General features: G+C 36.2%; 1 protein-coding gene across 2 annotated transcripts in view; it reads left to right on the top strand.

The window, feature by feature from the left end:
* Window positions 1–25726, top strand: part of Zdhhc15 (zinc finger, DHHC-type containing 15) — a 119926-nt gene extending 94200 nt beyond the window's left edge. Inside the window, exons 11-12 of one of the 2 annotated variants that reach the window (XM_005413092.2) lie at window positions 13830–13908; window positions 22473–22558. In XM_005413092.2, the coding sequence (XP_005413149.1) occupies window positions 13830–13876 (47 nt within the window). In that variant the 3' untranslated portion in view covers window positions 13877–13908; window positions 22473–22558. Of the gene's footprint in view, window positions 1–13829; window positions 13909–22472 lie in introns of both variants that reach the window. The other variant, XM_013509120.1, reaches the window with a different exon arrangement.
* Window positions 25727–26141: the final 415 nt, after the last annotated feature.

The raw sequence follows: 26141 nt of genomic DNA, 5'->3' as shown, positions 1-26141 counted from the left end.
ACTCTGCTCATGTGCTTCAGTTATCTCTTCAGATCCTTCCTGGGTCCAGGGGACCCACTTCCCACCTTCTTTTCATCACTTTGCTATATTCCAGTGTTAAACACCAAATCTCAGAGAGGATATTTCTCTGTTGCTCACTACTCTGCCATCTTCCTGGAAGTCCTTACTAGTCTATTCTAAATTGGGATCCATTTCCTTCAGATTGGATGGGTGGCATCTACAGCCTTGCGTATTGCAAATGTCATGAATAATAAAATGAGTATGATTATCAAGTAAATTCCTAAATGCAAATGTTTCTTAGCCAAAGCCTACCTATATTTAAAACCTGTAAAGGATATCCTCAGCCTTCTCAAGTGGGAATAATTGTAATTCCTTAATATTATCTTGTAGAAATCACTGCTCAGTATTTTTATCTTTATGATTCTGGTGGCTTTGTAAATATTCTGTCCTTTCATTGTTTCAATAGGTAACAGAGCCCATACATTTTCTGGCAGTAACCCCTGTCAAATTAGTTGCTGAGCTCTTTGGTCATGAATGTTTATTTGAGATGCAGTATTACTAGAAGTCCAGAGGAAGCCAGCACAGTCAAAATTCTTTAGACAGTGAATTTAACAGAGACATTTAAAAAGACTGCAGTAGCAAATCAATGTCTTTTTCCATTTATGAGATATATTGGTTTTCTGTCACTGTAACAAAATACCTTAGATAATAAACTTATAAATAGAAAAGGTTTGCTTTTTGGAGGTTCCAGTCTTTGATCATTTGGTCCCACTGCTTTGGACCTGTGATGAGGCAGTATATCATAATAGAAGAATGTGATGGAGCAAAACTGCTCACCTGGGCTGGCAAGCAAAAGGAAGAGGAGGAGACTGAGATCCCTCTAGCCTCCTGGAGGATATGTCCCACCTCAGTGACCTAATAAACTCGTACTACATCTCACCTCTTAAAGTTTATACTACACCACCATAGTACCACCTTGGGGACCAAGCCTTTAATACATAGGGCTTTGGGGGAACACTTAAGATGCAAACTATAACACAAAGAAATAATTCTTCTGTTGTATATTTTTTCACTTATTTATTTTGTTGTAAAAATTTAAGGGGTAAAACATGATGTTTTGATATACACAGTGAAACAATGACCACAGATGAGCGATTTAGCATATACATCACTCAGTTTCCTTTTTCAGTGCTGAGAGCACATAAGCTCTACACTCTTAGAAAAATTTCTAGTACAGAGTATAATGCTGTTAGCTATGATACTCATGCTGCACTTTAGATTTCTAGATTTATTCATCATATATAACTGTATCAGTCAGAGCTTACTGGAAAAACAGATTTAATGCAAGATATATAAATATATAAGGATTTACAAGATAGGCTTACAATGGTGACTCACAGAGTCAGATGTGGAAGAATGTGAACACAGTGTCTGCACACTGGAAATCTGAAGGATCCAATCAAAGGTTGAAGGCCTGGAGCTCACTATAGTGCCCCACGTGAATCCCTACCGGGAGGCCAAAGAGTCTCTAATGGAAGGTTGAAAAGTCTGTACTGAAAGGCTAAAGAGTCTTTGTGGAAAGGCTGAAGAGTCTGCACTGGAAGCCAGAAGACAACATGCAAAGTGAAGATGAAAGCTTCAGTTCCTCCAAAGAAACAGAAGCAAGCAAGCCTTCCTTCTTTCTTTCTTTCCCTTTAGTTCTATTGTGGCTATAAGCCTATTGGTTGGTGCCACCCACGTCCAGGTTGGGTCTTCTGTCTTCAGTAAATCCCTTCAGCCACACTCAGAAGTATGCCAAATTTAGTTGGGCATTTCTTACTCAAATTGACACACTCAATTAACTGACATACTGTCACTTTGTATTCTTTGGGCTACATCTCATCATTCCTTCCTACTCCCAGTCTTTCTCTGTGAACCACTGCTCTAGTCCCTTTCCATATATTTGAGGTTGCTTTTTTTAAGATTGCTCATATAAGGGCTGGGGATTTAGCTCAGTGGAAAAGCGCCTGCCTGGCAAGCGCAAGGTCGTGAGTTCAGTTCCTGGTACCGGAGAAAAAGCAAAAAAAAAAAGATTGCTCATATAATAGAGATCATGCAATATTTTTCTGTGTCTGGCTTATTTCTCTTAATATGATATCTTCCATTTTCATAAATTTTGTTGCAAGTGAGAACAATTTAAGCTAGGCATAGTGCCACATACCTGTAATCCCAGCACTTGGGACACTGAGCCGGGAAGATTGTAAGTTTAAACCCAGCCAAGTTTCATAGTAAGTTCAAGGTCAGCCTGGATTACAGTGAGACCCTGTTTGAAAAATACTAAAATAAAATAAAACTGAATAATAGTCCAGTGTGTGTGTGTGTGTGTGTGTGTGTGTGTGTGTGTGTCTGTATCTCATAATTTCTCAACTCATTTATCCATCCACAGTCACATTGGCTATTTCTGTTATCTGGATATTATGGAAAATGCTGAAGTGTATGTAGGAGTGCACATATACCTGGAAGGATTGCTGGGTCAGATGGTAATTCTATTAAAAATTTTTTGGGGAACCTCCACCCTCTTTTATATAATGGCTGCATCAACTTACATTTTCATCACCAAATGTATGAGGGCTGCCTCTTTGCATTTTCACAGACACTTCTTTTCTTTTGACTTTTTAAAAATTTTTCATGGTACTGGAAATTGAACTGAGGACCTCATATAGGCTTCCCAAACACCCTACCACTGAGCCAAACCCTGGCTCTCTCTTAAACTCTTGATGACAGCCATCCAAATAGATGTGAGGTGATATCTCATGAAGATTTTGCTTTTCATTTCCCTGATGATTGGGGATTTCAGCACTTTTTAACATACCTGTTGGCCATTTTTATGTCTTCTACATCTATTAAGACCCTTTGCCCATTTTTATCCAATTATTTATTTATTTATGTGTTTGTTTTTGCTACTGGGTTGTATGAGATCTTTAATATAATTTGTATATTAACCCCTTATGAAATACAGTAGTTCCTTGGTTCATAAATGCTTCTGCTTGTGAACAATTCAGCTCATGAAGCGAAATGTTTGGCAAAATGATCACAGACAAGCAATTTTGCTTCCAGTCATGAACTCCACATCAGGTGACGAACATGACCGCAGACATCTTCCCCACACTAACACGAAAGTGGCCATCTTCTCCAGGATCATGGGATGAATTAAGTTCATGAACCAATGCAGCACTATATATGGTTTGCAAATATGTTTTCCCATTCTATAGGCTACCTTTCCATTTTGTTCATTGTTTCCTTTGTTGCGCAGGAGCTTTTAGGTTTGATAAAGCCTTGCTTCTTTATTTTTGCTTTTGATACTTGCACTTTTAGTGTTGTATATTCAAATGTCATTTCCAAGTCCAATGTCAAGAAGCCTTCTCCCTATGTTTTCTTCTAGGGGTTTTCTGACATAACTATTTCATATTTTTTAGCACGCACATCTTTCATCTAAGAGAATAATCTTATGGGAAGAGTGTTATGGAGAGATGTGTAGTTAAATTTGGTTAAATTTGTTTTTTCTCACAGCTGACCCATGCTAACTTAGGCGATGGGAACATGTAGACAAAAAGAAACTTGCCTTCCTACTCCTGTCATGTGATGACTCTTAGGTTATTTCTTCCATTGCATGTCTACAAATCTTTAAGTGAACTCCTGATGTCTACCAGAGTTGTTTTCATTCATTAATAGCTGTCAAATGTTTCTCTTTGTAGGAAGAAATTTCAGGGTCTCCTATAGTACCATCTTGGTAGTGTAATCTGGAATTTACATCCCCGATTGAATAGTAATACTTGCTCATTCTAGATGTTATTAACCAGAAATACTTCAGGATAAATAGGACTACAGCCCACTTAGTGGGAAAATTTAAGATCTTACCAAGGAGGCTAAGAAGTTTGTTTTCACATTGACTTAGATAAACAACTTTAAGTGACCTAAAGTCCTCATGTTTGAGTTCTCCCACAGAGAAACCTAAATTGAACGATGTAACTATATAATATTGTGATTGACTACACATCTCTCCATAACACTCTTCCCATAAGATTATTCTCTTAGATGTGGATTTACCCCAGTTATGAAAAAGGAAGTCACTTGAGACAAGAATGATAGCCATAAAACTTCTTAAGAGTCTAGGCTTGACCCTGCTGTAGTCAGAACTTCCCAAAAAAAAGTTGTTTAGAGTTTACAGGAAACTTCCCAGTTTCTTCTATGTTCTAGGACAAACCTTAGCTTATAATGATCAGCCTTTTAATGATTCCCTTCCTTTGACTCACAGGTTGGAGTTTTCAAAACAAGGTTACTAAGAACATCTACTTTGTGGTTATCTGACAGGAACTGAACTTAATTTGGGCTTGATATAATGCCAAGCTTCACATTTGCCAATTATAACTATATAGCCTCTATACATTAGGCTTAGTTACTTTATTTCCTGGTATCTTAGTGACTTATTTTCATTGTTGAGACAAAATACCTGACACCTACAGCTAAAGGAGGAAAGATCTATTTTGGTTCATGGTTTGTAGAGGTTTCAGTCCATAATCAGCTGGCTCCAAGGCAGGGTGGCATGACAGAGTGACATCACAGAGCAGACAGGAGGCAGCAGAAGACAACAGCAGCAACAGAAGCAGTAGTAGCAAGCAACAGCAGCAGTCTTGGTTTTGTCCCTTATATTTCATCCAGGTTACCCTCCCTTAGGGTGTGTAGCACTCACGCTCAGGGTAGGGTACACTTAATCCTACCATTGCACCATTAATCCCAGCATCACATGCTTAATCTCAGTGTCACACATCCTAGATACAACCAAGTCCAAAAATCCCTACCTATGATTACATGAGGGTTTGGGGGTCACACGTAGGTACAATCCAAAACACCTAATAAAGAAGTTAAAACCAGTTCTTTTCCTTTTTCTCGTACAGCACTTCCATCACTCTGTTGTGAGAATCTAATAGACAGCTACAAATCAGGATCAAACCTCAGAGTGTATAATGATTATGCACAGCCTATTCTTTTTACTCTACGTATTAGTGTATCATCTATGACAAAAAACATTTCAAAAGAATTCAGCCATAAAAGAACTAAACTTGCTTTAACTGCTTTTAGTTCAAACTAATGAGGCTAAAATGAACTCCTTAATTTCTTTTGATAATTCTAATAAAGTATATCCCAGGAGGGATGTTTTATCAAGTAAAAAGTCTGTATAATATAAAACCAAAAATGTGCTTGATTTTGCTAATATAAGCTTCTGATATTAATGATAAGTAGGGTTTACAACAGTTGTTCATTCTTGTCAAATGCTGAACACTTAGTTGGAGAATATTGTCTTCATTCTTCAGCATGTAAAGTGTTTTATATATAAACCTAATTTCCTTTTCCTTTATTTGAGTAAAACTTTCCTTGTGTAACATCTATTATGACTGCTCTGGGTAGGCTACATTTCTCATGTACTTTTAATACTCCAGTTGCTACTGTTATGACAAGTCATCTGTTAGAAATACAGAAGAAATAAAGGAGTATTTATTGAAAGCATACTAAATTTATGACATTAGACCCATAACAAGTGTTAAACAGTACAGTATCTGAACTCAAGGGCCTTAAATTTATATAGAAAAAATAATAAACAGATGTGAAAAGTTGCCCAACAACACAATACAGGATCAATTATGGAGTAGGAGATTGTTAGTCTGATCCAGCCAATAAACTATATCACAAGACTAAGAACATTATTCTATAGGTAATGAGGAACTACTGGAGGTTTGTGCCCAGAAAGATAATGTAAGAAAAATGTTGTTTTGGAAGATGATTAAAAGCAAACTTTCATCATATGACAGAGATTGCTCTAATACCTGGATCTTTGGAGAGAACTGGTTAGATCCCTTGTCCTTATCAGAATTCAAACTGTCCAAGTAACCTCCTGTATAAAAGAACTCACAATCAGAGATGAGAAGCCTTTCACGTCAAAAATTTTATTGTTCAGAAGAAGCCTGTCTGGGTGATATTCTGTGCAATCGTCTCCCAGTCTGAAACAACCACTGAATCTTGTTTCAAGAAAAAGCTATTTTATCACTTAGTTCTTGTTATGGTTTTGGATCTAGATGTCCCCCTAAGTCTCTTATGTTCAGAGGTAGAGCTTTGGGAGGGTAGTTGGATCATGGAGAGCTACAATTATCAGTGAAATGATCCATTGATGAGTGCTATAGAGAGTTGAGGCCCGGATGGAAGAGGTATGTGGTGGGTGCCTTTAGAGGGTATAAGTCCCTACCTACTCCTCCCCTATTTCTCTGCTTCTGGCCTCTCTGAAGTGAACAGCTTTCCTCCACTTGCCCTTCCATCATGCTCTTTCTGCATTGGAGTCAGCTGACCATGGACGGAAAACCCAAAATCATGATCTAAATTAAACCTCTCCTTCTGTAAATTGTGGGTGTTGAATACAGTTATCCTTCACTGTAGCAGGTTCACTTATTGTAGCTTCACTGTATTGCGGGATTTTTTAAAAAAAATATATCGAATTCTGTATTGCAGAGTTTTCACTATATCATGGGTTTTCCAGTATATAGGTATTTATATAATATTTATTATTGTAATTATTTTTGCCTAAAAAATTAAAACAATATGAAAAGGTTAATTCAAGCATATTAAAAGAATTTTAAATTGAAATGAAATACTGTACACAATGCAAATGCAGTACTCGTCTACCACCAGCCCAAGCCTGGCAGAGCCACCTGGCTGCAAGAGCAGACCTGCACCAGGCAGGCTCTGCTTATAGGCTTATAGGCTAGGAGGCACTGCCCCCGGCCCCTGCCCACGCTATGAGCCAGCCTGGGCTGGGCGAGAGGTTCAGGACAGGCACTGGGCTTGGGTTGGCTGTGGCTTGGCTGGGACCTGCTCGCCCCGCTCCCCAGCCAGCTCCTGCCGCCCAGCCCCACTTGCCCCATCCTCCTCTGCTGCCCTCAGAGCTGAGACACCAATTCACCTGGGCATCCCCAGGCACCACCCCAGCTGGAAGCCGAGGCTTTGGGAAGAAGGGTCTCCCTTGGAAGGCGCGTAGGAGTATGGGAAGGGTTTATAGAAGTGTGAGAAGAAGTTATAAAGCCTTAAAATATATGTAAATAATAAAATAAATATAGCACCACTACTTTGCAGGTTTTCACCTATTGCTGGAGTCTCTGGAAGGTAACTCCTGCAATAGGTGAGGGATCACTTTATTGTGTTCCAGCAGTGGGAAGATTGACGAATACAGTTCTTCAGGCCTAATTAGACCTATGTGGTTATTCCTGAGGAACTTTTAACACCGCCACATGATTTAAATTCTTGCATTCTACCCCCAAAATATACTTCTTCAGGAGTACCAAATTGCTCCTGTTTATCCCCATGCATAGTGGCGATAAGAGGGATAACTCAGTCAGCTGTCTACCAGATTTCCACAGAAGAATTCAAGATATAGTGACCTATACTAACAGCTTCTTAACTGGTCTTCCCGTGGGTCATATACTTATGATTAGATATTTGAAATGATTTAGAATAAGTACATGAGTGGATCTTCCAAAAAGATCTTCCAAATGTTGCCTATGTCTGGCACTAATTTGAAGCTATAACTTTCAGAAAATTCCTCCTGTGTGGAAATCAGTTTCAATTTCATGACCTGTAAGCTACATACAGAAAGCAGTGTCATTCTGGAGTAGGATGCCTGGGTGGAAGATGAAAGGGGAGGATAAATTATTTGGGAGATAAGACACATACATGAAAAATTGTGTAACAAAACACAATACAGGATATGTCATTGGTCAGGTGAGTAGAGCTATAAAGCTTGTGCTATAGAATTTCAAAAGAAAAGGTGATTTTTTTTTTTATGGGATAGTCTTATCAGGAAAGGCTTCGCAGAGGAGGTAGAACTTGGGTCTGAAAGATCAGCTGGGCTCTGGATTGGTGACAAAGTAAGAAGAGGCAAAAAGTACTGATAAGAAACTCACTGATTGGTAGCTTGGCATAGTAGTGCATGCACTTAGGAGGCTGAGGCAGGAGGATCACTGGGAGTTCAAGGCCAGCCTGGACTACAAAGTGAGTTCAAGGCCAGCCTCAACTGCAGAGTGAAACTCCGTCTCAAAAAAAAGACAAAAAAGAAAAGAAAAGAAACACTGATTGCTAACTCACAGGACCTCTAGCTAAGTGAGGGGATAGAAATAAAATAGCCTGGCTTTAGTAAAGATTTTTGGTAGTAAGGGACTACATGGGAACTCACTGAAGTCAGAGACTTCATCATCTGAATTTCATTGCCTCTGAAACCCCAGCAAAATAAGGTTGCACATAGAAATCAGTCATTAATGTATTTGAAGGGTAAAACTAACATTTGTTGAATGCTTATTATATTCTGAATGACTTATAGGCTTTGCCACATTTTATAATCACCATCGTTTTGTGAGTTGTAAATATTAAATAACCCCATTTTGTACATGAGGAAACTCCAAGTCAGAGAAACACAAAGTCACATAGATGAGTAAGTGACAGATCCTAGCTCCAAAGTCCAAAACATTAACCTCTGAATCTCTCCTTTGCACCAATTTCTTTTCAGTCTCTGTATCTTTTAAAGGTCCATTTCAAAGAAAATTATCTCAATGTCTTTTCCTCTTTCACCAGAAATAAAAGGATGGAAAAACAGGCATAGAGATCTTGTATGGGAAACATTATCCCAATTCTGGCACTAAGTGGAAGGTGTGACTTTTGGAAAGTCCCTTCTCTCTGGACCTCACTTTCAATTCCATGATCTACAAGCTATCTTTAGCTCTAAGGCATGATGTTTTATGAGCATGTCTGATACTGAGGAGTCCCAAGTTAACCTGAATACCCACTACCTGATATTTTTCACCAAATGCTACCTTCCTTTTTTTAAAAAGAATGTTATTATATACTAAAAATCACTGTAAACTTATGTTACTATTACACATTCCACATTCTGAAACAGATTACTTTTTTCATGTATTCTATGTATGTACAGTCATCCCTCCTTATACCTTATCTAGCATTTTGGCCACCAGCCTATAAAACAACCTACTCTCACACTTGTCCCTTGCTTGCTCACGAATAGAAATCCTAGGTCTCATCGCTCAAAGCATCAAACATAATATACTAGGTTAGGGAGGGGATACTCCCTTGAATAGCTCGGTAATCTACAAGTGAGTAGTTCCCACTCTATCCTGATAAAGGAATATTCATGCCCTCAGGTTCTGGAAAACTTAACTCATGCGGTAATATCACTGATGCTCCTTTTACCCCTGAGCTCTGAATCAGTATGTTTTCCTGAAGAAATACAAGTCTTAAGTGATTTCATTCAGAAAGCACTTCCCGAGGATATATCTCAAATATTGTACTGTGGGATAATGCAAGAACAAGTAAAAGGCAGTCTCTGCCCTCAAGGAATTCACAATAACAGGGAAAAATAAGCACAGCCATCTTTTGTGCACATAAAATATGGTGTATACATTTCTATAAAATCAATGCTAGCAATTACATACCTAATAGATTTAGCCTTGTGCTAAGCACTGCATGATATATATGGTATGTGTGTTATTGTTAGTGAAACTTAAACACATAGTATATCATTCAGGGGGGAAAGTGTGTGGCTATACTATTAAGAGTTTTGAGGAAGAGGCAGGATTTGAGTTAGATTTTATTAGGAAAAATAATACCAGGACAGATGCTGGGAGAAAAAAAATATTTTGAAACACAAAGTGAGCATTATGGATTTGGGGCAGTAATCTTAAGAGAAATAAGATATAGCCCGGCAGTTGAAAGTTTTGTAGACTTGGTATAACAGAAAATAGCTATCGATCTTGTGGTCTTGATTTAATACTGATATAATGAAAGAGAAATTTTAGAAAGATTACTGAGGTACTGATATTTCAGATGAATTGGAATTTGAAAAGAAAATAGCTGGAAAGACCAACAAAAAGCTGTATATATGTCCTTGTGGTTTCATGAGTGGTGATAATTCTAGAAATGGAGAAGAATCAAAGCCAGGAGACATGTTTAGTAACTGGAAATAGTCCCACTGACTAGAGATATCTGAAGGTCATTTGTATAGAGATGGCAATTAAACCCATGAAAGGTCAAGAGAATAATAACACTAGAGAAAGGAGGTAAAATGTAAAATTTGGAATCACATAATCAGTGTTGACACGGATCCAAGGGAAAAGGAAATGAATGTTAAAAGAGAAAGTCAGAGGATCAAGAATACAACCTTAGAAAATACTCATAGTTGATGGGAGAGTATGCATCCAAAAATGCTGTGAATGAGAGAGTGTTGCCCCTGTTTTACATATGAAGAAGCTCAGACTGGGGGAAGGGGAGTAATCCAAAGCAGTCACAGTTCAACCTAAATTCTGCTAGACTCTATGTTGTGTCTTTGTCCTTGTTCCTATTTTTCCTTCTCTTTCCAGTCTCAGAACCAGTGGATAGAAAGACAAGTATTCCATAGTCACTTTATTCAGTACCAAGGGTTTATGTGGAAATCTAGAATTTTTCAGGGAAATGAAGGTATCTAAGACAAGACAGGTACAAAGCCAGAGCTGATGTGGTGGCACACACCTGTAATCCCAGCACTTGGGAGGCTGAGGCAAGAGGATCACTGCAAGTTCAAGACCAGCCTGGGCTACAAAGTTAGCTCAAGGCCAGTCTGAACTCCATAGTGAGACCCTGTCTCAAAAAGACAGAAAAAAAAAAAAAAAAACAGCTGAGCCAGCGTGCATTAAAATGACACCATCTTCATTCATGTAGCCACCTATGGAATAGTGGTGAAATCACTATAGAGTGGGCAGCAAAATTATGAGGGATGGGGGAAGCAGGATAAGTGCAAATGGTAGAAGAACTGACTTCATAAATTCTGCATTTGTCTTCTGTTCTGCAGGGTCCACATTTTCAGCTATATACATTTTTAAATTTAGTCTTCACTACAGGGGCCTGCATATGTATCTTAGCTTAAGCTCACTCTGGGGAGTAAAACCATGAAGGAAATTGATAACCAAGTTTTTCAGCGCAGGTATCAATGTCCACAAAAGCATAATTGTATTCAAATAATTGGTGGCAATGTTCTATACCAAATACAAGTGTGGGTTGTAGTGGAAAAAAGTAAAACAAATAACAATAAAAAAACCTCATACTTAGCAGAATCCTAATAATCAGTTTCTGGGAAAGTTCATTGTCAAACTACACCTAAACGTTTTTGAGACAGCCACCCTTCAGTAAGAAAGCACCAAAAGAGTTAGCATCACTTCTCAGGAGCAACAGGGCAAAGAAGTTAATTCCATTTCCAGAACTGTCTTTCCCTCTGTCAGTTGCCTTCATGGTAGAAGTGTTGGATAGGTGAGATGAGATGTATCGTTAAATGCTTGTTGCCTCTTTTTCTATTTGTTGAACAAACACAAGTTTTTGACTATTATCCCTCTTGAAGACCTGGCTACTACTGGCAGGACTTCCCTAAGGCAAGTGTTATGGTTTGTATGGAGAATGTTTCCCAAAGTCCTCATGAGCTCAAAGGTAAGGCTTTTGGAAGTTTATTGATTCATGGAGGCAATATAGCCAACTTGCTGTTAGAGGTGGAGGTCTGATTGGAAGAGGAAGGTCACTGGAGGCATGACCTGGAGGAATATATCTCCCTTCCTGCTCCTGCTTTCTTTCTGCTTCCTGGTTGCCAGGTCTTGAGCAGTTTTCCTCCACCCAGAAAAGCTGTTCCTATGTTTAAGCCTACTGAACATGGACCGAAACTGTGAGCCAAAATAAATCTCTCCCTCTTTACATTGTAAGTGTTGGGTATTTTGTCCCAGCAACAAGGATAGCTCGGGACCAAGACAGGTGGGATTCCAAATAAGAAAGAATATTGCACCTACTATACAATCATGATTCCAAAAACAAACATTCCTCAAACCATTTTCACTTTTCTACTACCTGGAAGAAAGCATCTTTGTCTGAAATCTGACCGGTTAACGCAATGGCATGAAAACTTACCAGCTTTGCCATGGCAAAGGTAACCCACCCTAGCTGGTTGGCCCCAGTCATGAGAGACCTCACACTTGGAGACCCTCTGAATGAAAAACTCATTTCATAGAAGAAAATGTACTAGCCAGAAACTGTAAGAATGACTACTGTCTATTTTCTATCTCAAAGTACCAAATACACTTCATGCAGTACGTACAAAGACAGTGATTTTTTTTTTATTTTAGAAATAAAAGGAGGAAAACATTAACAGACAGACAACCTTTTACAAAATAGCAAAAGAACAGTACAGACGATACAGAGTTACAAACAAAGTGGTAGGAAATTAACAATGCTTGTGGTATTACACATTGATATCTTCAAAGTGGTTTCTCATGAAAACAGATAGAGACATGCAATATTGATCAATCAAGGACTCACTGACAGTTTCTTTCAGCAAACAAATAGAAGACAGTAGAACAACCATGTTAACTATCCTGTATATACATACATACAAAATTTCTCCTTCTTTCCCTTCTCTTTTCCCACATCCCAGTTGCCCTTTACCCTTGAGTACTTTCCTATCATTTCACAATGTCTATCATACCTCCTAGTTTAAATTAACTCTTTCAGGTTTTACACTAGTGATATAATGCGGTGCTTGCACATGCAGGTCTGATTTATTTCACTTATGAGTATGGTCTCTAGTTGTGACCATTTACCTATAAAGGCCTCAAGTTAGCACAATTTGTAATTGCAAAATTGTGGAAGCAACCCAAATGTCCATCCACTGAGGATTGGATAAGAAAATTGTGGTACTTTTATATAATGGAATATTACACAGCTATAAAGAAAGATAAACTTGAGAACTAAAGACAGTGATTATCTGTACATTAAGCCACATGATTCAGGTATACTTGGCTCTTCCAAAAAGCAAATGATCATAAATGTAAACATTTTTATCATAAATGATATTACTTGTCAATCCTAAAAACTGATTTTCTAGATACCTCATTCATTTTAGAAACACAGCAACACCTAAACTGTTAGAATAGCTATCTCAGTTGTGTCCAGTGGAATGCAGCAAGACAAGGTAATTTTGTGAGTAGCAAGACCCAAAATACTCCATTAAATTTAGATGATGTTAAGCTGTCACCACAGTTATTTAAGTCAGATACCAGCCAGTGTTATAGATCAGATAATTCTGCTAAATAAAATAATCTTAGTTCAAAGGATAGCAGGCTGATTGCTCTTTAAAACTGGATATCAGGACTGTTTACAAATGCATCCATGTAGCAACCTAATTTTTAGAGATTTGTAGATGCTTACTGCCTTCAGGGATTGGACAAGGAAGAAAATGCCACTGAATGAATAGCCACTTATATATACTCAGGGATATTTGATCACTGTCTTTGTCTACTTTCTGTTGCTATACCAAAATACATGAGGTTGGGTACTTTATAAAGTAAAGAATGTTTATTTGGCTCACTGTTCTGATTGGCTGCAGAGTCCAAATTGCATGGTGCCAGTGTCATGGCAAATGACTCCTGGATGTATCAGAGCATGATGGACAAATAAAAAGAGAAACAGCAACCTTACAAAGGGACCAAGCACATGGGTGGCTTTGCTTTAAAACAATCTTCTTTTATAAGAACTAACCAAGATCCCAAGAGAACTACATTCCCTTCTGATCATGGCACCCTCATGGCTTAGCTACCTTCCACTAGGCCCCACCTCTTAACAGTTCCACCACCTCAACACTACCACACTAAGGACCAAAGTTCCAACATATGAACATTTGAAGGCAATACTCAAACCATAGTAATCACCTTCACTTTTCAATCTTACAGATTACCCAGAAGGCTCGTCATCTCTTGCTCTGGAAACGGAAACGTAGCAGTTTTCACATTTCTTCCATCTCTTAGACAGGTCAGTATTCTGAAGGAGGCATATGCAATGCTACCTAAACTGCTAAGAGGAAGACTTAGGAGCAGAACTAGAAAAGGAGTAAATTCTTGTTCTGGGAAACATGATATTAAATTCTTCGCTGTCACTGCACATATATGAAGAAGTTCTATACATAATTTTCCTGTGCAGTGCACTGAAAATATGTCTATTCCTCACAAACTCACACTTAATATATCACTTGTGCTAAGATCCCAGGAAACCCAAAAACAGCCAAACATTTTCTTCAGATTATTTACTTTCACTCAGTGAGTTATATACCCTCTGTTGGTACATTCTAGGTCTCTAAAATGATATAGGCTCCAAAGAGGTCCTTTTTGCATGTCTTTATTATTTAAATTAATAACCAGTCATACCTACTAACAGGCAAAAACCACCCTCTCTACACTCCAACCCCCTGAAATGCTATTAATTTGTGATCAGTGGTAGGCAGCTTTACACATGGAATTCTCTTTGGCCTAGTAAAATGCTAAACAACCTTCTCGTATTCACAGGTAGATAAGCTCAATGTAATTCAATATTAAAAGATTTTTAGTTACAGAAAGACCACGGAGCTCAAAGCTCTGATCTGGTAAGAATTCCTGTTCTTTTCACATGAAAAAGATAGCAATAATTCGAAGCCTGTCACTCTGTGAGTTCTAAATCTTCTACTTCAATTTTTTTTACCTCACAGAACTTCTGGTATGTACAAATATGGGTATTATATAAGACCTCATATATGCCAGCCCTTTTCCTTTGTGCTTGGAATACATTATCTCATTTAGTCTTCACATCAACTCTGTGAGGTGAATGTTATTATTCTGATTTTACTCATAAGAAAACTAAGTGCAGAGATGTGTTAAACCACCTACCTGAGATTACACAGCCAGTAAGTAACTAAGCTAGAGTTGTAACCCAGCTCTGTGTAACCTCAAATCATGCTGTTTCAACTATATTTAAGTTTATGATGCTTCTTCACTTATAATCAAAGATTAAAAAGAAGAAAGTATTAAATATGTTTTCTTATCCAAAACTTTGATAATGTTATTTAATGTTTAGGTAAGAAAACTTGCACACAATATTATCTAGATTTTAGTTATCTATGATGCTCATCTCCCTCATTTTCTTATTATAAATTTTGCTAAGTGTGTGTTATTGACACACTAGCATTTTCACACATTAACAGATGTTAAAGGAAAGAAAGTTATCTGGTGAACAATTATAGGAAACACTGTATAAGTAAAATTAGAGAGTTTCGTTTAGTGTAGGAATTCTCAGGGCTTTTAATATGCTATTGAGTTTTGTGACTCATGCAGAGGAGGTTCTATTCAAAGTATTATTTGACTGTTGGATACTTCCTTTTGTGCAGATCATAGTACCTTATCTTTATTGTGGTATTTGTCAGAACTCTTAATATGCTAAAAAACATTTTGAATTCCCAAAAGTGGAACAAGTTATTCCCCAAACTTGTATGACCATGTAACACTTTTTTCAGAATATCCTGTGTGAATATTGAATGTTGAAATATATTTTATATGCTTCTCTAAATAGGCAAAACTGCCATTAAGTAATCCTCTTTCCAGCAGACTCTGTCCAAAAAAGTTAACTGATTAGTTTTGTAGGAATAAAAAGTAATGTTCTGATTATAATAGAAGAGTGTTTAGAAACACAGAGAAAAAAAGGAGGGGAAGAATTTTTTTAACTTATCAAAGATAAACTTTTTAATGTTTATTAATGCTACAATGATAGTTGTAAAATCTCCAAACTGCAAACAGCTTGCATGTCTATCAATAGAATAGGTGAATAAGGTATGCAAGCCCATATTATTAGATATTTTATATATAATGTCCTTTATTTTCTTCTGAAAGGTTTTGATCTTTAAAGGATGAAAGATAAAGCTAATATTCATGTGTTCACAGCATAGAATTAACAAATGCGAACAGTTTTTCATTTCGTTTCAAACTTTTATATAGAAAGAAATGATTACTGTAAGTTTTACAAAAATAACAAAGCAATTCCAGATGATATACTCTTCAAAATGAAAATACAAACTTGGAGAAAATACTCACAAAATATATAGCTCAGAAAACTCAACATCCTTAATTAGGAAAGCTCTTACAAATTGGCAAGCAAGAGCAAAACACAACAGTTAGAAAATTGGTCAAAAATGTGAAAAGATAATTAATAAAATGAAAAATGAACATGAAAACATTCAACTTCACCATAAAGAAATACCAATTAAAACAAACCAAAATACCCAATTTTCTCCATTAAATCAGTCAAGTTTTACAAATTATAATACCTAGTGTTGGAGAACATGTTGAAATGGGTGTTCTTATATACCGCTGATATAAGAGTTTAAATTCATAGATCATTTTTAGAGCAATTTACTCACGTGTATAAAGAGCTTAAAATGTCCATATGCTTTTATCTGGTAACTAACTCCATTTTAACAGTGTATTGTATTAAAATAATCAACTATTTATGCAACTATTTATCATAAATTTATTATCATTGCAGAAATTTGAAACTAAATATCTAGCAATAGAGGATAGTGAAATGTTACATCACTATGATAAATTATTGTACAACCATTAAAATATTTTGATATTTAATAATTATTAATGTTATGTTAAAAAGCTATACAAACAGAGTTTAATTCAATTCTGTTTTGCTCTTGTTTTGTTTTTAAGGGTCTCCCTATGTAGCCCAGGCTAGCTTTGAATTCACTATGTAGTCTAGGCTGGCCTCAAACTTACAGCAATCCTCCTGCCTCAGCTTCCTAAGTGCTGGGATTACAGGTGTGCACCACCACATCCAGCTAATTTAATTATTTTGTGGTTTTGAAGATCACACTCAGGGCCTAACACCCTCAAAGTAAACATTATATGGCTGAGTACATCTAAACCCTTAATTTAAAAGTGAATTTTTGTCAGTTTTATTCACATACGATTAACCTACAATTTAGATTGCCCACTTATAGTTCAGTCATTTTTATTATACTCACAGATTTGTGCAACAATTACTGAAGTCAGCTTCAGAATATTTTTATTAAACAAAAGAGAAACTCATACACATAAGCAGTAACTCCCTATTCTTCACACCCCTACTCTCTGGCAATCATTTATCTACTTTCTATCACTCTAGTTATACTTATTTTGGATATTACATGTAAATGGAATCATATAATATGTGGCCTTTGGGCAGAAACTATTTCTAAATAGTCAAGTGTCTGAAAAGAGACTTGTACATAGAGCATAAAAGAACATTTGCAATTCAATAATGAAAAGAAAAATAAGCCAATTTTTTTAAATGAGCAGAGGATCTGAACATTTTGCCAAAGAAGACACACAGATGACCACTAAACACATAGGAAGGTTTGCAACATTGTTTGTCATTAGGAAAATGTAAATCAGATCCACAGTGGGACACCATTAACCATCCAATGAGATGACTATAATCCAAAAGACAATGACAAGTATTGCTCAGGATGTGTAGAAATCAGAACCCTCATACAATGCTGGTGGTAAAGTAATATGGTGTAGTAACACTTTGGTTCCACATGTTAACCCTATATTATCTTCCATCGATTTCAAAGGTTCTGTTTTTGTTATTTAGTTCTTTGATTAATTTTTATTTTATGTCAGCATACAGTGAGAAATATGGATCTAGCTTCAATCTTCTTCATGTGAATAACCAGTTTTTTGCAGCACCACTTGTTAAAGAGGCTATCTTTTCCCCTATGATTTTGTCTCCTTTGTCAAAAATCAGGTGATTGGAGATGCATCAGTTGTTTGTGCGTTCTGTGCTATTCCATTGACCTATAGGGCTACTTGCTTCATAAGCCTAAATACTTCAACTTCTCTTTTGCAAATATTCTTAATCTTTGGAACTCCATTACCATAACCAGTAAAAACTCAAAATTCAGATTCAATCTGAGTTCTCTCTCCACTCCTATATCCAAGCTGCTGAGAACTACCACAAAAATGACAAAATGGATTATGAGCATTGATTATTACAAATAACATCAGCCTCAACTGATCTGATACATCTCTATGACTTACCTGATTATTGGTAGTTCTTTACTCCATTGACCACACTTCACCCATTTTTTGTATCATTCTGATACCAGATTGTATTGAAATTCCTAACATATGTATTAAGGCTAGAAAAGGACATCAAAGGCATTCCAATTGTAAAGGAAGAAATGAAACTATCCCTGTTTGCATATGATATGACTGTATATGTAGAAATCTGAAGAATCTGAAAAATCCAAGGGAACAAATGAGTTTAGCACACAAGGTCAACACATAAATATGTATTATGTCTCTATAAAGTAACAATTTACATTTGTGAATCCAAATTAAAAACTTAATACCATTTACAATAGTTCCAAAAATTAAATAGCTAGGTATAAATATAACAAATCAAATACAGGATCTTCATGCTGAAATCTATAAAACACTGATGAAGAGGACTAAAAAAGACTAAATGAAAGGAAAGATATAAATTCTCTTCAAATTGGTATGTAGATTTAATTCAATCCAAATTGAAATTACAGCAAGAGTTTCTGTAGATATAAATAAGCTGATTCTGAAATATATATGGGAAAGTAAAGAAACTACAATGGCCAACTGCAATTTTAAAGAAGAAAAATGCTGTCAGAGGACTCAAACTATACAATTTGAAAATATATTTTAACGCTGGAGAAGTCAAAATAGTATGCTGGTGGTAAAAGGATAGACCCATGAACTAAAGAGAATTGAGAAATAAAAGGGAAACAGAATTGAAAAATGAAGTACAGAAGTGGGCCCACATAAAGATAGCCAACTGATTTTTATACAAAAATATAATGTCAATTGAATGGAGAAAATACAGTCATTTCAAGAAATGATGCTGGAAAAACTGGACATTATCACACCAAATACACCTCATAACATATACAAATTTATCCCCAAATGGATCAGACTTAAATGTATAACTATAAAAAAAACTTAGAAGAAAACATAGGTGGTAACTCATTACCTTGACTTAGGCAGAGTTCTTAGACATCACATTAAAGACACAAAAGAAAAATATTTTCAATTAGACTCACCCAAAATTAGAAACATTTGATCTGTAAAGAACATTGTTAGGAGAATAGAAAGATAAGCCACTGACTTGGAGATAGTTTTTGCAAAAGTCATATCTGATGAAGGACTTATTTGCATAGTATGTTAAATGTGCTGAAAGCTCAAATTTAAGAGGAAAAATCTCAACACAATAAAAAAATGGGCAAAGAGTTTGAATGCACACTTCATCAAAAAAGATTTAGAAATAGGAAATAAGCCCAAGAAAGGATGGCAAGCATCTTTAACTATTAGGAAAATGCAAATTAAAACCATAAAAAGATTTCATCATACCTATTCTAGAATGGGTATTTTTTAAAGAAATATTGTGATGATATCAGCTACTAAAAAGAATGCAGAAAAATTGAAAACCTTATACATTTAAATTGGGAAAAATGGCTACATATTGTAGCATTCCACTTGTATGACATTTCAGAAAGGCAAAAATACAGGGAGCTAAAACACATTAGTGGTTGCCAGGGTTAAGATTGAGGGGAGGCTGTGCATTCTGTGATGACTGTTACAAGATTCTATGCATGTGTAAAAGCTCACAGTCCTGTACACCAAGCTCTCAATTTTTCTGTTTTTAAATTTTATATTTTTATTTTAAAGATAAAAGAATGAAACATATTAACAAACACACATACATTTAGAAAATAACACAAAAGCAATACAAGCAATGCAGAATTTCAGACAAGGTGATAGGAAATTAACAATGGTTGCTGTATATATGTATACACAGGAGAGCTAGCATAGTTGTACTACTGACTTAATTGCTCTGTTGAAGGGAATAGTTAATGTTTAAGTGTTTGATCAATCTTAGATGCATTTAAATTTTAAAACTAAAGCAGACCTGGGATGCAGAAATTCTTAGGTTTGATCCTTAGCAACACACACAAACATGCACACATATAAATTAAACTAAAAAATAAAAACTTCTTCTTATGTTTCTCTCAAATTTCTTATACCTTCCTTCCTCTCTTCTACCATGAGAAATATCCTTAAGAGAGTATATTCCAAAATGTTGCTAGGTTTACTTATTCATCGTGGAATCTATCTATTATTTGGCTGATGACCATATATGTGCTGATCAGTTCTGAATATATATCTCCAGCCCAGCATTTTCTCCTGAGCTACAAACTTGAATAACCAAGTTGCTTTCAACTCCAATCTCTCTCTCTCTCTCTCCCTCCCTCTCTCTCTCTCTCTCTCTCTCTCTCTCTGTCTCTCTCTCTCTCTCTGTCTCTCTCTCTCTCTCTCTCTCTCTCTCTCTCCCCCCTCTCTCTTTCCCCCTGTCAGGAGTATCCATTTCTTGTGTTGCTTTCTCTTCTTCACCCACTCTACATCTAATTAATCACCATTGCTTTTATTTTAATTTCTAGATATCTTGGGGAGATGTATATTTTTCTGTTTTAATTATAGTGACCTCCTAGATCACATGCCACCTATGCAGTAGACTCATAACTGGTCTTCCTGTCTCCAATTATGTTCAACTTCCAATCCATTCTCTGTAGTGGAACTAGAAAGACGAAAATCTCAAAATTTGCTCATGGTTTTTCCATTGCTCTCAGCATAACCTGAACTCCTTAGCAAGGTTTACAATCCTTTTATGATCCAGCATCTATTTATCTTTCCAGGCTCATCTTTCATTATTCTCATCTCTGAAATTCCCCTCCACCAGCGTTATCCCCACACTCTATGCTTGAACCACACTCTACTTCTTTCAGTCTCACAAACGTGTGCCTGCTCTTTTCCATGACTTGGATGCTTGCTTTGCAACTTCCTATTTCCTCCACCCCCAACTCCCAACCCCCATCCCCCATCCCCCATCCCCAAGCTGGCTAGATAATATTTAGGTTCCAGGTTTCAAATTCCATATCACTTATTCATCATTGACTAGCCCCCACTGTATATATATATCTCCCTTCTAGGTACTACCGTAACTCTATACAAGAGACTTTTATTCTGTATAGTAATAGTCTATTTCATTGTCTATGTACCACACTGGATTGTCAACTCTTTCAGGATAGTAATTACATTTTGATCACATTTTAGTACCAGCCCCTAAGGCACAATGTCTGATAAATAAGTATTCAATAAGGATTTCCTGAATGAATGGATAAGAAAGGAGATAAAAAGAGTCAGTGAGATAATAGGCCATTATTTTACTTTATCCCTTTTTATACTTTCCAAGTATTCTGCGAAGAAATGTGTTACTTTAAAATCAGAAGATAATAATGCCTGTTAGAATTAATTTTGAAGCTATGTGAAACATAACAAGAAAAAGAGACAAACACCTATGAAAAAAATTAAAGTCATTCATGTTCCTACCACCTAATGACAATGAATTAACATTTTTGTATACTTTCTAGTATTTTCCATAGGTATAATTTTAAGTTGAGATGTTATTATGTTCTGTTTTAATTTTTTTAATAATACCAAAAGAATTCCCCATTACACCAAGGATATGTTGCTTATTGAACCATTTCTCTACTGTCCAACATTAAGATCTTATCTGATTTTTCACTACTATTGATAAGGCTACGAGCATTGAGAAGAAATCTTTTCCCTCATTTGTAACCATTTCTGTAGGATACAATCTGAGAAGTCAAATTACTGTTATGAACTTTTTAAAGACTCAAAGTATGTGACTGAATAGATTTCCACAAAGTTTATACTAATAATAGCTAATTGTGTGTCTATTATATCTATTCCTTCAGGTAGATTTTATTATGCTTATCTTACAGATGAGAAAACTAAGGTCCTTTGATGTTATTTGGCCAGAGTCACTGAATTGAAGGTGGCAAAGCTAGAATTAAAATTCAGAATTGTTCAGTTTCAAAGCTCATGTTATTTCCATATAGATTTCCAAAATAAAATTTTTTTTTTTTTTTTTTTTTTTTTTTTTTTTGGTTTTTCTCCAGTACCGGGGACCGAACTCATGACCTTGCGCTTGCCAGGCAGGCGCTTTTGCCGCTGAGTTAAATCCCCAGCCCCCCAAAATAAACATTTTTAAATCAACAAATTATTCTCCATTTACTGAAGAAAATGAAGACAGTACAAGTAGAAAGTAAGGAAAATGAAGATAAATTACTCAAGTCCACCACTTTCAACAACTTTGTGAATTTACTGTTTTTAGTTCCAGATACAATTTTTGAGTTGAAAATAACTATAACAACTGGGAGTGGTAGCACATGCCTGTAACCCCAACTATTCAGGAGGGAGACAAGAGTGTAAAAAGTTTAAGGGCAATTTAGGAAGACCCTGTCTCAAAATTTAAAAATAAAAAGGGCTGCCTTTTTACTTAACATTTTTTGATACTGCATCTTACCCTTTGTGAACATAATTTTCAACAGTTACATACTTTTATTAATTTAGTGTCACTTTATAAATTTTTGCAATTGTTCAGCTCACCAATGAATTTCTTCTTTTCATTCCCAGGACCCATCATCTCCCATGAGACTTACAGAATTCAGTGTTGGGAGCCATTCTAATCTTCAAAACAACTCACCATATTGGACTGAAATCTTCAGAAATTCAAAGCATTTCATCAAATACTTGTTGTGCAGATGTGTCAGGACTTTAAATATTATTTAATTTACTGACTAAATTCCAGTTTAGCAACAATTACTTTTAAACTAATTTCTTTTTCTTTCTTACTCTTTTCCCAATCCATGAAAGCCCTGTAAAACATATATTTTTACAATCATCCTTTCAGGCAAAAGAGAACTTAAAAGATTTCTTTTGAGCCTTAATTCTCCCAGAAAGACTATCACATCTACAGGGTCTATTTGGTAACGAGGGGAATTGGAAGACATTTGCTGTTCGTGTGCATGTGCATTTATGAACATGTATTTTGCAGCATAGCTATACAAAATTCTGCCATAATGTCATAAAAATTAAGGTTAAAAAAACAGAGCCTTTAATTAATCATGCTTCTCTCCTAAAGAGAAATTTATATATTTGCTGAGCTTTCAACTTTCCCCATGTCAGATATCTAAAATTTGAGAGGAAGATTCAGTACATTGTGACCAAAGACCTCAAATTGAGAATTTTCACAGAGGCTCCTGGAAGCATTATAGGTGATATACAAGATCAAATCGAATCAGATTAGATTTCTACTTTTTTAAACATAAAAATTAATGTTTTAAAGACTTAACACTAGGCTGTGGTAAGATTCTCCAGTTATTTTTATTCATTCCTCTGCTGCCTAGCTTTACTTTAATCTTCATATATTACTTTTATGATGATGAAAGAAAAATAATAAGCCTAAGTTGTGGACCACCAGTTTTATAAAGGTTTTAAGGGTGATTTTCAGGTGTAATTACAGTCCTGTTCAAAGGGGTAAAGTTTCACAGCTGACATTAGCTGAGGGTTAGCAGAAGATCTGCAGTTTCCCAGCAGGAGTTAATGTACAGATAGTGATAACTGAACAGTAATATGTCAGTTCTTTTTTTTAAGTTTTAGTGGCAGCTCAGCCATTAAGATAGTTTATATCCATTTCCCCATTTATTTATAATCATCCTTTCTCTCAGTCCCAGTGCCTGAATCAATGAGTATGGAGACTAATGATGCTTCTTTAGAATAATACTTAAGAGTATTGATGTTTTTCACATTTTAACCAGTGCTGTAGCTCCCAGCTGCTGACAATTAAACCCCCAACTCTTACAGAGATCAGTGGAAGTTAGAGGTATCTTACAGATATCAAAGAATTGAACCTCTGGTAGGATGGTTTGACTTACTAAATTAGCTTCCTGAAATCTTTTTGACTGAAAAAGAAAGTTAGTTGCCTGCCCCAGATAAGTCATTGTTAAGGTTCCAGTGCAACCGAGAAAGTGAGCAATCCAGCTACTTAAAACAATAACAAAACCTGTTTATTCAGACCCCACAAATACTTTTGACTAAAGTAAGACTTTTAGCATAAAATAAATGGATTTTGGTCAGCATTTCATTGCAGAGAATACTAAATATGACTAAATCTATTAGGAGCAGAAGTAAGGGGTTTTGTCTCAAACTCAGAAGCTAAGGAACAGCCTAAAAGACTTTATACACGGTATTTCTTGATGAAATCTTATATGTTCGAATTGAAAGATTTTCCTTCCGTCCATTCTCTTTCTGAAACACTTCTCTTGTTCAGGTTTCTCTCAAAAGCTTATTTAGCTGTCTGCATGGTTTTATGGTGGACAAGTTTTGGTTTCTATTCCTATACAAATATACCTTTCTATAAAAGGAGGAAGATTGCTTACTCCACAGCTAGTAGGCCTCTAAGCAATCTTCCTCTTTCCCATCTGTCACCTTCTGCTAAGAGTTTAGGCAGAGCAGCTGCTATATATGATTCAAAGTCAGAAAGGCATGAAGAATTTCTCTGCTGCATAGAGTGTATCAACACTGAGTGTCCTCACAAATTAGATCACAAAAACAGTGTCAGCAAACTGAAGGGAATCACTGGAAAGGTAAAGCTCTGGATAGCTATAATGCAAGGCTGATTGTTTAGTGTCTAACCTTAACCCTATTTGCTGTTTTCCAAAAGGTCAGATAAATCAGAGTTTTACTGCAGGACTTGGACAAAAAAGAAACCCTATCGCTATCTTAGCACTTTGATCTTATTAGTTTGTAGAATGATAAAATCCCTATCTGTGGATCATTTGAGTATTGCGCATTCTGCATAGCCATTCAACTGGTTGATTATCCATCAAGAAGATAGACAGGTTTATTTAATAATAAGCCTGCCGTGATCTGGCTCCTTGTCTTTCTTTTCAATGGAACCTCGTCCAATAACATCTGTGGGATCTTATTCCTTCATTTATGGTAATCTTTTTTCCTGTTTGCAACATGAAAGTACTCATTGTTAAGGTCTTACATCTGAAAGGTGCTATGTAACTCCCTAGTGCTCTTATATTTCTTTAATTGCAGTACTGGGGTGGAAAGTTTAACCATAATGGTATTTCTAAGTAACATGCTTTAGTCTTTCTTCTACTCTTTCATTGCTGACTTTGCTTGGACAGCTTAGAGTACTTTGTTAATGTTCCTCTATTTGTTATGGCAATGTTCTTGGAAAGAGACAGAATAGAAATTATTTTTCCTGTGGTAGAGCTGGAAAAATTAAGTGTAAGAAAGAGATGTAATGCTATCCAAAAGCGCATAGATGTGCTTATGGTTGCAGGGTCCAGTACACAACGACTTGACATCCTAGTACTGGAATCAGCATAGAGCAGCTTAGAACACTGATAACAATGAAGATAGGATCACATTTCAAAATAGCCCAACTTTGCCCAGAATATTAAAGTATGAAATTTATAGAACTCTTATTTTTTAATTCCGTATGTGCCCCCTTTTCCCATTGGCCTTGTGTGACACATAAATTCCTCAATATATGGCACTGGCCAGGGCCATAATCTCCTGTAGCACCAGTAAAGCCCAACCTCAGGGCTATTTCTGCCAGGAAAACAATGTGCTTCCCCAAGTTTTTGCCTAATTGCACAGACTCTAGTCATTTAAATTAACAGAGATTCAAGCAGTCATAGAGTATGAATGTTGATTATTAATTCAGACCTAAAATGTAACAAGGCCCCAATACACAGGAATATAAACCATTTAAAGCCTATCTCTTTCACATCACATCATATATATTTATGTATATTCACATGCACATGCACAGCCTGGTGTGATAGTGCATGCCTATAATCCCTGAACTCTGGGAAGCTGAGGCAGGAGTATCTCAAGTTCAAACTCAATCTAGGCAACTTAGTGACTTAATGAAAACTTGCCTCAAAAATTAAAAAAATAAAGGGCTGGAGATGTAGCTCAGTGTGAAGGCCCTGAGCTCAAACTCAGCACTGCAAAAACAGTCCCTCATATGTATGTTCACACACACTTCTTAAGTATCTCCCCAAGAGGGCTGCCTGATCACAAGCAGCAAATACATTAAGGAGTGACCTTCTGTCCTTTCTTTTGAAAAAAGTCCGAAAATCATAGCAATTGAAAAAGGTTTCTTTCATACATTTTAAAATTTCTGCTATCAGAATGGCTAAGAGGCTCAGCTGATGCAAGAGACACGTTCTGTGCAGAGGCACAGAAAGCATCTAACAAGATCATCAGACCCTCCCATAT

This window comes from Chinchilla lanigera, unplaced genomic scaffold, assembly GCF_000276665.1.
Source record: "Chinchilla lanigera isolate Chin_1 unplaced genomic scaffold, ChiLan1.0 scaffold00161, whole genome shotgun sequence".
NCBI lineage: Eukaryota > Metazoa > Chordata > Mammalia > Rodentia > Chinchillidae > Chinchilla > Chinchilla lanigera.
This window is presented reverse-complemented; position numbering and strand designations above follow the sequence as displayed.